The sequence below is a fragment of the Lynx rufus genome, unplaced genomic scaffold (genome assembly GCF_022079265.1).
Source record: "Lynx rufus isolate CCGP_SWC_20201006 ecotype Redwood Valley unplaced genomic scaffold, mLynRuf1.p SCAF_8, whole genome shotgun sequence".
Classification (NCBI taxonomy): domain Eukaryota; kingdom Metazoa; phylum Chordata; class Mammalia; order Carnivora; family Felidae; genus Lynx; species Lynx rufus.
In genome coordinates this window covers 41538345-41551836 of record NW_025814896.1, presented here as the reverse complement: position 1 = coordinate 41551836, position 13492 = coordinate 41538345, and the positions used below count along the sequence as shown (strand labels likewise).

General features: G+C 38.9%; 1 protein-coding gene across 1 annotated transcript in view; it reads right to left on the bottom strand.

The window, feature by feature from the left end:
- Positions 1-447: 447 nt before the first annotated feature.
- The window catches only part of MACROD2 (mono-ADP ribosylhydrolase 2), a 2039958-nt gene continuing 2026913 nt past the window's right edge, over positions 448-13492 (bottom strand). Inside the window, exons 16-17 of the mRNA XM_047069512.1 lie at positions 3357-3434; positions 448-509 (exon numbers count right to left, since the gene is read on the bottom strand). Of these exons, the coding sequence (XP_046925468.1) occupies positions 448-509; positions 3357-3434 (140 nt within the window). The remainder of the gene's footprint in view (positions 510-3356; positions 3435-13492) is intronic.

Below are 13492 nucleotides of genomic sequence, written 5' to 3'. Positions count from 1 at the left end.
CTTTCCACATTCTCCAGAGAGAGATATTTAGTGTTACGTTTAAAAACTATTATTTAGTGTTAGTTGTTAAAAACAACTCAGCAGGTAGCTTCTGGAAAAGCAACGCTTCAGAATCAGCTAGGGGTTGCTGAAATAACTTGATCCCTCTGGGAGGCCAGGAGGTTAGATGGATGGAAACATTTTTTTCTTATTGTCAAAACTCAGAAAAGCAGGGAACTGAATATTTGACTATGGTGTGGCTTATTTCCCTCAAAGCATGGTGAGTTTTAAGGGGTTATCCTTGCTCCTTCCACTATGTTATTTGGTGTAAAGATTTTTAAAGTATAGCCTGAGCCACACTGTGGGACTTGGCAGAACCAAGGGAAATCCAATATACCATTTACAAACACTTCCCATGGCTGGTTTAATCAATTGAAAATCCCACCACAGGGGCAACTTACCTATCAGTTAATCTTCTTGCTGACTCTCTGTTGGGTCATTTACACTGTCAACCTGACTATTCATTTCAACTGTAACCAGAAAGGAAAACAAAAAAGGTTAAATATTGATTAAACCCAAATCTTTTGAACACATTACAATGGTCTGTGAATCATTACATTCCTGATCTCGTATCTTGTACCTCTTTTCAGTTCCTTTTTCACTCATTCCAGATTTGGGTTTTTAGATTTGGGGGTTTTAGATTTTTACTGGCAGGGGCCAAGGAGGGCAGAATTGCCTCTTACTGAACTGTAGAAACTGAGCTGTCATTTTATACCAGATTTTTGGGTTGCCATTTTGGGTGTATTTATTACCATCCTGAGGTAAATTCAAAGGCCTTAATAGATGTCTAAGAAAATAAAAAGAAAACAAAGCAAAACAGATCATTGACATGCAGAGAGGTGAGCAGTTGTCTCTACAATGGCAATGTCAGTAGGCCTGTTTGGTTTGCTGTTTTCAAGTGTGAATTTCAAAACAGACCCTGTAAATTGGCCAGTGGGTGCAGCAGCAGTGGATACCATGCAACAGAAAAGCAGAACATCTGACCAGACCACACAGCAATGCTAAAATGTGTGCTTTTACATTACTGTGTGCATTGTTCTGCGAACATTTGCATAAAATCTGAATGCATAATCAAAGCCATTGTCCAGAAGTATTCCAGAGCAGGGAGGCATAGCAGTCGCTCTGGAAAATTTCAAGGGTGAGTAGGTTTAATTAGATGGATATTTTTAAAGCATCAAACCCCATATTATAAACGGAGAGACAATATACAAATGGACAGTGGCCAGACCGTATGTAACAATATAACTGACTAAAAACCTCTACAGCAACTAGCCTGAGCAATCCAACCACAGTCTCTGTAGCAATCAGCTTAGAATGGTCAGGACTTGACAGTGACTGCCAGCTCCACCATATTCTGGGCCAATATTCCAACGAAGGACCAAACAGGGAAAGCCAACCAATCACCCAGTTCTAGGTAGCCCAAATCCAGCTTCCCCATGCAACCACCTCCACTCAGAGGATGCTTGGAACCTTCTCTTTTGTTAACAATAAAGATTTTCCACTTCCCTGCCTGCCTTTGAGTCGACCAACACCAGTGATAACAGCCGACTATACTTAGCTGAATAAGTAACCTCTGTTTGTTCTCGTTCAGGTAGTCTTCATTTACTGGCACAATAAATCAACAATCCAAAGCTCTTTTTCTCAAACAGGAAAACTTGATTAAATTAAAGTAGTGGCAGATGCTGCTTTTCACACTCCAAGGAGGCATGAAAGAGGAAATGACATTGAAGGGCATACCACCCAACTCTTTCTTAAGGAGGAAGGTTTTAAAAGTGGGTCTCTGTTCCACCTGCAAACTATCCTGGGTCTCTCACGATGTGTGAGCTTACTCTAAACCCCAGGTATAAACTGGCCAGATGCAGCAATGCTACTGATATGAGGAGAATAATACATGTACTTTCTATCCTGGCTACAAAATTATTGTAAGGTTGCCCATCTTAGTGAGGTAGTGTGCCACATAAAATATAGGAGAACATTCTTTCTCTGTTTCTTCCTCCAACCCAAGGGTCACTGGTTCCAAAACCTATTAGCAAATGTTAATATAAAAAGCATCCCGTGATCAAATACGTTTGGGAAAAGCAATGTTAATACACCTCTTTACAGCTGAGCCTTCTGAGAGCCTGTAATATGCGTGGCGAATCTCTAAGTGAGGACTAAAGCTTAGTATTTCTCACATTTCTTTCCCTTTTATTCAATGAGCATTGTATGGGCCTGCTATTTTTCAGAACATGTTTTATAAAGAACTAGTAAAGAACCATGTCTATAATGTCACAACCAGGTTGTGGCAGGTTTCATTCAACTGAGCATGACTAACGTGGTAGTCTTTAATGGATCTGAAGTTGAAAAACATTCTCCTAGGTAATTCATACCTATGAGTGAAAAAAAAAACCCAGTTTATATGGAAGGGCTTATAATTAAGGGAGGAAATTCAGGTGATGAAAAGCTTATATTGGGTGTAATACCTAGTGTAGAAAACTGTATTTAAAACCACCAAGTAATTTCTACCAGTGGCTGAATTTTTCCCAAGGTCCTTATCAGCTCAAAGCAATTTGCTTTTTTCCTTTGGCTAAAAGAACCCAAATAGCAAGATATATATAAACGGTTGATCATCAACCAATTTTGGTTCTCCTAAGCTCTGTAGGCCAGTGGAATCAAATATTTATTAAATCATATATTCCCAAATAATTGTTTTTCTAATGCAAGTAATATTTCAAAGTGTTCCCAGCATCGTTGTACACAGGCAAGGATATATTAATATTCCTGAGGTTCAGAGTATTTAGATGCCTTCAAAATGAGATGTGAATAAAAAAATATTTTTTGTAAACTGATTTCTAAGGTGCTTTTAAAGATTTACTACGCTTTTGGCCAAGCCATCTGAAATAATACAGTGAGGTGAGGTGATGAAGGTCCAAGATAACCTTGGCCCAAACTCAAGCCGGGGCTCCCCTGAATCCCTGTAGAACAGGGATAACTTCGGAAAAGTACTCTTTATGGAAGTAAGGGATATTCCCATACAGTTCACCAGCTGTACTTCGTACAGTTCACCCTTGGAATTATCCACTATGGCTTCCGTATTATGGGCTATGATTAAACTGAGGCACATACTGTTCTAAAGCAGCTAGCATCAGTGTTTTATTTGTTTTTTTTTTAAGTCTCCCAATTTTATTAGTTCCTAGTAGAACATGGATTTTGAACTTTACCTTGTTCTAACTGAATATGTTGCTTCACAGAATAGATAGCTCCCTTAATCCTAGATTACACACAGAAAATGTGTCAGGTTTGTAGTTTGCATGCGCTCAAATAGCTCAGAACTTTACCATCAGGACTCGGAGAGTTTTCTGTGTAGCCAGAGCCTTCGTTTTGCACAGGAACTCTAGGTGTGTCCTCGTCTTGAGCTGAAAGAAAGAAGATAGTCCTCAATTAATAGAGAATTAGAACAGCCTGACTGCCAATTGTTCTGTCACCCTCCATTGCCCTCTTAAATTTAAAAATACTCCTGGGATTCAACTTCTTTTGCGGAAAAGGTTAAGGGAGGAAATAGTGGGTTGAGTTGCTTGAATTCTTTAGTGCTGTCATCTAAATTCTCTTTAATTTGTGAGATAATCGCATACATACATAACACAATTTCTCAAATTAAAAATCCGATCGCATGAAAACAGGGAAACTTGGTTTAATCAGAACAACCTACAATTTAAATTTAGGGAAATGTGTGTGTGTGTATGAATTTATACAGCTTAACCTTTGAAAAGGGGGGGAAAAACCTGTTTTGCCTTAGGCATGCCTGAAAGCTGAAAGATTCATTCTCTTGGCAGTGAGGTTTTTTCTTTTTTAACACAAAATGAATGACTTAGATGCTTTCCTAGGAGACATTCTCAGATGCTGCCATTTTGAAGTGCTGAGAATCAAGTCTTCAGTTAATTTTTGTTATGATTGATGCTATTTTGCACAGCTTCAGAGGGTGTGCATCCATTCAGCTGTGGCTGAAGCTATATAACATGCTTAAATATACTAGTAAGTGGCTTGTTTTTTCTTATTGTGAGAATTTGCCAGATAGTCCGAAGGACAAGAATATCTTATATCTTAGTTAAATGTCTATTATGTTTTCACAACTTGAAGACCAATAGCATTTAGAAATACAGATACAGATAAAGGTCTGGAAACCCATATTATGTAATACTTAAAAAATTTTTAACGTTTATTTATTATTGAGAGACAGAGAGAGACAGAACATGAGCATGGGAGGGGCAGAGAGAGGGGGAGACACAGAATCTGAAGCAGGCTCCAGGCTATCGTCACAGAGCCCCACGCGGGGCTCAAACTCACAAACCGCGAGATCATGACCTGAGCTGAAGTCGGATGCTTAACCAACTGAGCCACCCAGGTGCCGCTAAAATACTTTTTTAAATCAGAAGGTTGAATTCATTTTCATTACATGAGTACTTATTGAGCTCAGGGTATGTTAAATTTGGTGTGCCTGTTGGTGAGGATGAACCAAGGATGTTAAAGTTCCAGTTTATAGTCTCTTCAAAGGAAGGAATCTTCAAGGATAGAACCTGCGCTCTTGGTAATGATTTGCTGAAGCTGACAATCATGAAGTATGATTCAAAGGTGACCAATCTCTGAGCCTTGGTGGATGGGTGGTAGGTAGGTTAGTACTTGAAGACATACAAGACAAGCAGAGTGGGGGAAGGTGAAGAAAGCCATTTTAGATTTGAAGTCTGAAGTGCAGGGTCATATAAGGAGAGATGCCAAGCAAGCTTTTGCATCCAGTCCTGAGGAAGAGAACTGTGAATAGACATGTGGATATTTGGGAGATGTCAATGTAGAAGTAACATTCATGAAATGAAGGTAGATGAGAGGAGTCGGGAAAAGGATAACAGAACTAAAAAATGACTGATAGATCCCAAGCCTTCAATATGGAAGTAACTGTGCCCTTCACTTGTTTTCATTTGCTCCTGAGGATGAGGTCGGGAAAAGGAAAACAAAACTGGAACCTTCCAACTGGACTTCAAACCATATCATATCGTCTCTAACTCCACCAATTCTGGAAAGTGGGCCATTCTCAATTTCTCATCAACACATGCCTTTAGGCACAATTACAGAAGAAATCACTGATGGATCTCTCTAAGCCTGGGAGTAGGAAATCTTGGTTAATTATGCTTCAAAATAGAATAAGGAAAAAAATGACAACGTTTGACATTATATAAACATAATAAACTTTTGGCTGGAAAAAAATACCATAAGAAATGTTTAGAAGAAAAATATTATAAACTGAGGAAAATGTTTATACCTTTTACCTCAGACAAAGGGTTAATATCTTTAATACCTAAAGTCCTTCTAAAAATAGAGATTAAAAAGATCAAAAACTGGGTAGAAAATTGAGCAAGAAATTTAGCAGACAGTTCGTAGAAAAAAATAAAAATGGCCTGTAGTCATGTAAAAAGATGATTCACTTTGCTCATAATGAAAGAAATGCAAATTAAAATTACACTGAGAAAAGGATTTCAACCTAAGGTGAATTATCATGATGTAGACTAAACCTCCTACTAGCAACAGCTAGAGTCACTGGAGAAATTATTTAAGAAACTATTCACTCACTAGAGAGCCATCAATGCACCCCAAGCTTGAGGAGGTATAAAATCATGAGCCTGACATTCCACATGTACCAAGAAGTTGAACAGAGCCTCCAGATATCTTATGAGGCTTGGGGGAAGGGCAAAACTTGGAAATCAAGGCTAACCAAGGAAGAGGTACCTAGAAAAGTACCTCAAGTTTTCTTTGGGGTCACCTGAAGGGTTATATTCTGGGGACGAAGATAAACTTGATATAGACCAGCTCTTAAAAAAACTGAAATCCAGGGGCACCTGGGTGGCTCAGTCAGTTAAGTGTTGCACTCTTGGTTTTGGCTCAAGTCATGATCTCACAATTTGTTAGATTGAGCCCCACATTGGGCTCCACACTGACAGCATGGAGCCTGCTTGGTATTCTCTCTCTCTATGCCCTTTTCCCCTCAAAATAAATAAATAAACCTAAAAAAACCCCTGACATCCAACTTTTATTCAAGTCAATCCTGATTATATTGTAGTGCTCTATCCAATACTACTGGCCTGTCAGAAGCAAAAGTAAAAATAAATCCTTTCTGAAATGTTATAAAACCACTCAGTGCCTCAAGTTATCACTACAATTATTCACATAGTATCCAGCACTCAATGAAAAATTACCTGGCATTCCAGAAGCACAAGAACAAATCGCTGAAAACCAAGAGGATAGGACAACATATAGAGACATGTTAGAGATCTAGATACTGTAGACACAATTTTAAAATAGTGATTAATGTGTTTAAGAATTAGATACCTGGGGTGTTTAGGTGGCTCAGTTAGTTAAGTGTGTTACTCTTGATTTCAGCTCAGGTCATGGTCTCACAGCTCGTGAGATAGAACCCTCCATGGGCCCTGTGCTGACAGCATGGAGCCTACTTAGGATTCTCTCTCTTCTCTCTCTGCCTCTTTCCCCCACCTCTCAAAATAAGTAAACAGTTTTTAAAAAAGAATCAGATGCCAATGTGGACAACTTCCATGGCAAAGAAGTTTATCAGATAACTAGACACTATTTAACATGTCAGGTATAAATTCGAGAACTGAAAAATATACTATAATTGAAGTTATTAAATCAATGGGTGAGTCTGGTAGCCCTTAGACACAGCCAAAGAAGGGATTAGTAAACTGAAAGCTAGGTTAGAAGAAAATATAAAAAAATAAAGTACAGATGAAAAATACAGAAAAGAGTTAGTAGATATATGAGATAGGGTATATTCTATGTGTAATGTGGCAAAAGCAATATTTAAGGCTTGATGGCTAATTTCCCCAAATTAATAGAAGATATCAAACCACTGTTTTAAGAGTGCTATGATCTCCAAGCAGAATTAGTGCAAAGCAAATCTCACTCTGGCCAGTAAAACTGCTGAAAACCAAAATTAAAAAAATATAAAGTTATCTAGTGTATAAGGATCATTGACATCAAAATAGCAACAATAGGACTTACAAGATGACTTCTCAGAAAAAATAATGGAAGGCAGAAACAATGCAATGACATCTTCAAAGTGCTAAACAAAAGATCAGCAGTGCAAAATTCCAAGACCAAAAAAGGGTCTTTCAAATTTGAATTTGAAACAAAACAACTTCAGGGCAAAAAAAAACAGAACAAAACACCAGAATTTATTCCGGGACAAGAACAGTAGACCTACACTGAAGGAATAGTTTTCACCATACTCAAAAATCAATTCCAGGTAGATTTTAGAACTAAGTGTGAAAGGTAACTTGGAAAAATACCTTCACATCATTAGGCAAAAATTTCTTACACAGGAGAAATAAAGCAATAGCTATCAGGGAGAAGACTGGCAATCTGGAAAACACTTAAATTAGCATCATTAATTTATCAAAATACACCACTAAGAGAGTACAAAATAAGCCAGAGTGGAAGAAGATATTTGTGATATATATCACTGACTCCCATGCTGAATATAAAAAAGAAATAAATATGCAAAATAACAGAGAAAAGACAGGGAACCCAATAAACAATCAGCAAGACAACAAACAAATATGTCATAAGAGGATATCCTGTTAGTGACTTAATTTTTTGAGTGACTTTTACCAAATCTCAGCATTTAAAAGCCCTGACTTTTCACTATTTAAATGACTACAGAATGTTCTATCTCCTTGTGTAACTTATAAAATGTTATAACTCTCTGGGACACCGTCAGAACTAATAAACACATAACTTTATTGTTATTTTTTTATAAGAAATGATTACTATGAACGGGAAATTAATTGACCTGACACTAAACATTATGCCCCTGACTTTCCCCTTGGGGTTGTTGTTTGTAATGGAATCTAAAGATATCTGTGGCTGATTAGTCCATGAAGTCTCTTCCAAGGTCATTACTATCAATGATAATACCCCTGGGGATATTACTATGGAGAAACCCCTGTGGCATCATGGAGATCTTTTTATCTAATAAGTAGGATACTGGTCAGCCAAACAACGCTCAATGAAAATGAAGGAGCATACAAAACACTTTTGAGAACTGGGTGAGAGATGAAGGAAGAAGTTGAAGAAAGCAAAATCCCAAAGGCAAATAAAAAAATAGTAAACATTTTAGATGCTTGCCTTCTGTTTTGTCTTTTCAACCTTATTATTTTGTAATACAAAATATTCATGTGAGAAAAATCAGGTTATGTCACCATATCAGCATAGATTAGCATGAGATGCAAAGGCAGGTTTGAGATCCATGATACAGAAAGATGAAAACAGAAATCAAAGTTGTAGCTCTATATATTGCTGCATTCCAGGAGCAGAGGCAGGCATCATCTGCCAAATCTGCTTCCAAAGACACTAAAGGTATGTTTGACAGGCATTATTAAATGTTTTAATATCATGAACATGCACGATATGTGCATAAGGTAGGGATATATGACTGTGTGCAGTGAGTGGCATGCACGCACGCATGTGTGTGTGTGTGTGTGTGTGTGCGTGCATGCACATGCATGGTATATTTGGGAAGAGGGAGAGGCATGACAGACATTTGTTACTCTGACATGTGTGTGGTGTGGAACTGGTATTATTCTAACAGCTTCTACCCTGCTGGGCAATGCAACTGAGTGCCCCAGAGAAATGAGTCCATTTCATATAGAGGACAGAATGTGATCAAAACAAAAATTGCTTCTACAGCTTGTTTATTCCAGTTTGCCTGTCCCTCCCCCCAGTTTGATTGCTACTGCTTGGAACATAAACAAGAGGTACATTTCAGCGCTCCCAGCAGGAGATGAAAGATGCTAAAATAGCAAATGTCTGGGACATTCAGTACCTTTTTTATTTTCAATCACAAGAGCAACTGTCCTCCTCAAAGCCTTGATTATGGTAACCTTTTGTAGGTCAGTTGTATTACATAAAAACTAATAAGTTAATCAGGTCTCATCATATAGAAAAGATACTGAGATACACACAGAATGCAGTTAACCAGATTTTTAATACATGAACATGGAGAGATGTTGGAGGATTCGCCAACATTTTCTTCTGAGATTTGTGTTGACAATAAACTCCATGCAACAAATAGAATGGCAAATAATTACTTCTCAGAGTATATGGTTGCATAAGTGTCAGGACAGCCATAGAGAGCAGGGCCTGTCTGGATATAAAGTGATATTGACCCAAACTAAGATGGTGTTCTTGAACCATCTTGGCAACTTTTGCCTTATCTATCTTTCAACTTTGCTGCTAATGCAGTGGATTAGATAATTATTCAGGAATGTTCACTTCCTATCTTCTACCATCATGGGAGTCTCTGGCACTGTCCCTTGACATTGGGCTTGGTGATGGAATTTGCTTTGGCCAATGGGCTATTAGCAGAGGTGAGTCAAACAGAGGCTTCAAACACATTTGTACAGTTGGAGCTTGGCCTCTTGTACTCCTGCTTTTTACCCCAAAAGGAATATGCTTTAGGGAACAGTAGATCCAAGGAGAGTAAGAACTGAGTTAAACTCATAACCTAATCAGTCCTTCTTAACCCAGACTAAATGTAGTTGATTCTCATATCCATGAGCAAAACAGAGCTGATTATTGTTCTAAGCCCATGAGATTGAAGATGGCCTGTTACACTGCATTATTATGGTGATAGCTACCACTCTTAATAATACATTTTTAATGGACTCAGTTCTGACATTGCTTCTTAAGTTTGTCCCATAGGGTTCATAGCTATAAAATCATGAGCTTGATTTGTGCCTTATTTATTTAACACATATTAATTCTTTAATCGATTTATTAATGGTAAAGAATTAATTTGTTAAATATATGTTCTTGTGGGGAGATTTCTGTACTGACTTTTTGTATGGTCTGCCTATTAGATCATCAATTGTTTTCCCTCATTTTAGGGATTAAAAAATATTTAATGTTTATTTTTGGGAGAGAGAGAGAGAGAGAGACAGTACAAGTGGGGGAGGGGCAGAGAGATAGAGGGAGACACAGAATCTGAAGTAGGCTCCAGGCTCTGAGCTGTCAGCACAGAGCCTGACATGGGGCTTGAACTCAAAAACCGTGGGATCATGACCTGAGCCAAAGTCAGATGCTCAACCGACTGAGCCACCTATACGACCCTTTTTTTAGGGAAGTTTCTCTTCTATATGTTGACTTCTAAATTCCAGGGACACCAAATGTTCCCACATAGAGCAATTTATTCCTTCTCTCTTCTATATATATCATTTTTTTCTCAAATTATTTTAGTTTTTGTGTTCTTTTTCACTGTGAAAATCTCAAGCCTTTTTTTTTTCTTTGTCAGTGATTTGGTCTTTGCTGTTCTTAACTGATTTATGTTGCTAATGGTTGAAAATGTGTCTCCTTCATTCTTACATTTCAGATCCTTATGCTGTTTTATCACCTTAACTTCAAGATCTTTAATGTTCTTTTGAAGTTCTTTTATAGCTATTGTAGGGAATTTTAATCGTTATCTGGAGTTATGTTTTCTTCCACAATAGCTTCTTCATCTGTGTTTTGCTGGTTTGCATGCTCACTGGTTTCCTTCCTTCCTCCTCTCTGTCCTGGCTTCTGAGTGCTTTCAGGTCGAGATGCGTGACAAGTATTCATTAGCGTGCTTCTTTCTCAAGGTATCTGTGGCCTACTTGTCCTCCAGGGAACTACCTAGAAGAGTGTTTTCTTTTGAAGATTTTCTTTAGGGGGAGTAAAGTAGCCAGAGCATTTACCACATTAGTTGTACTGGATTTCTCAGCAAGAAAGAGAAAGACAGACAGACAGTCTATCTTTGGGTTTCTCTATTCTCTTTTGCTGTTTTTGTTGTTGTTCTTGTTGTTGTTTGTTTTGGTCTCAGCCTCCCAATCCAGAGAATAAATAAACTCCACAGGAGTGCTATGCAGACTCCACTGGTAGAGTGAGACCTTTTTCATGGAGATTTCACTGGGGCTTCTCAAGCACCTCCTTCCCTGCTTCCTGCACCTCCAAAGATCTTGCCTTATTGATTTTCTCTTTTATTTTTTCCATTTGGTGAAATTCCTGGGTTTTGCTAGAGGTAATTAGTTCTAGGCATTTGTTATTGGTCTGCTTTTCCTCTCCCATTTTCCTCTCAGCAGGAGATAATTGAAATGGAGAATTACAGAGGGTTTTCCTGTCTCTTTGGGGAAGGGAGAAATAAAAGGTGCTCAGGGCTGACTAGGTAGTTTTGTGGAGATTTCCTGGGGCTTCTCCTCTCCCAGTTGAGGAGGTAAATGGTGTTTAGTAAGATCCCATTCAGGGTTATTTCTGAGCCTGGTAGATTTAGGGGGTAGACTGGGGCAACACCAGTCTCATGCTTTCAGCATTTCTGAAGATGTATCTTTTCTTTTGCTGGCTGCCAACCCATTCTTCTGTCTGATTACTGTTTTTGTTGATGTTCTATGCATGCTTGTTTTATTTATCTCCTTATCTCCCTGAATATTGTTATCTATGGGAAAAAGTAAGGTGTGAAATCTGACTTCACACCATCATCTTAAACCCAAGACCAGATGCACAGACTGCTTTGATTTGTGTGACTGTCACACACTTGAGCGACATGTGTCACATACTTGACCGTGTCAGTAGCTGGTTTTTGGAATATTTATCAAATGATAGTTCTGATTATAGACTTGATGTTATAGCCTGAAGGTTTTTGTCCCCTTTCCCCCCAAATTCGTATGTTGGAGTTCCAATCCCCAATGCAACTATATTTGGAGACAGGGCCTTTATGGAGCTAACTGAGGTTAAATGAGGTCATAAGGGTTTGGACATAATTTGATAAGACTGTGGCCTTATAAGAAGGCACAGGTCTGTGCCATGTGAGAATACGGTGAGAAGGACGCCATCTACAGGCCAGAAAGAGAGCTCCCATCAGAAACCAAATTCGCCAGCACCTTGAACTTGGACTTCCCAGCCTCTAGAACTCTAAGAAAACTAATTTCCATTATTTATCTATGGCACTTTGTTATGGTAGCCTGATCAGACTGATATATTTGATTTATATTTAGTTCATACTTCTTTGGGACAAAGGCATAATTGTAAACCATCTGTCCCCCACCCAATCTACTTTCTCCCCAAAACCTCAGTGTTTAAACTGCTACCTGACCACACGACCTCTCTTGATCACTTAGACAAATACTGTAGACACACACCCATGGCTCCCTCTCTGAAGTTAAATAATCAATTATTGAGCTGACAGGATCATGCAGGTGGAAAATTCACATGTTTCTACAAGACACCCTTTCCATGGCAACACCCTTCTTGTATTAATTGAGAATATTCTACCCTAATGAAAATCAGAAGCTGTCTTTAGTAGGAGATGAAAGGCAGTGGCAGTAGCTGGGGGCGGGCATGAGATCATAATGTCTACAAATTCTTATTTTATGTTTTACCAGATGATATGCCTCCATACCAGTCCTTTGAGAATGGTTTGGAAATGCATCATTGGTTATTGTCCAAATAACTTCTCTACAGAAAAAAAACAATATTTAGGAAGCAAAGCAAAAAAAAAAAGTCCACTAGATATTTCAGTGCCTATCATGGGCTGGGAGGCAAAATGAATGAGGCATATTGCTGTCTTCGTGGAGTTTACAACCTAGCTGAGAGACAGAGAGACAAAGAGAGAGAGTTAACTGCTCACAAGTTAAATGACATTACCAAGAACTGCAGAGGCACAAAGGAGAGAGTGATTCACCTTTTCTGAAGGGGGTAAAGACAAACCTTGGAGGGCAAGGAGATAGCATTTAAGCTGGAGCCGTATGTCTGAGTCCGTTTCAAATGTTTTGCACCCATGCTAAGCATTTGGATAGGTAGAAATATCTCCTGTCTGTAAAACATCTGAAAGACTCAGCTTTTCACGTCCTCAGCCAGACTACCCTGGGCCTGGTCCTTTTTACTCTTCCTCCATCTCCCCTGCTGGTTGTGCTGCTCCCACAAAATCTAAAAAGCAGTTCAAGTTCCTCTGTGCATTATCACAACCACCGAAGGCTTCCCAGGTGTTGTCACATTTGGCTTAACTGAGCTAGATGCTGATCACATTCCACGCGCCTCTGGCTTTTTCTTTCCCTTTTCCAGGCCCCAATTAGGCATCTAATTCTCATTCGGCCTCATTATGCATTCCCCACCCCCTCCAGGGCCTGGCAGGGATGGAGACTACAAGGAGGCCCTTCTCAGCTGGAGGCTGCCAGTGCTGGTCTCAGATCAGGGTCTTTCCAGCAGGAATAATACAGATTGGGTGTCTCTCAAACTCCCCCACACACCATCACACACCCTTTGTGGCTTTTGTTTCTCTACAGCAACCAGATAAATCTGCACACAGCAGGGTCCTAGTGAACACAGAGATATGTATTTTTTCCAGAGGAGTCTCTTGATTCCTTCACTCTAATAGGGTTTTAACTATGTAAGGAGCCACAGTGGG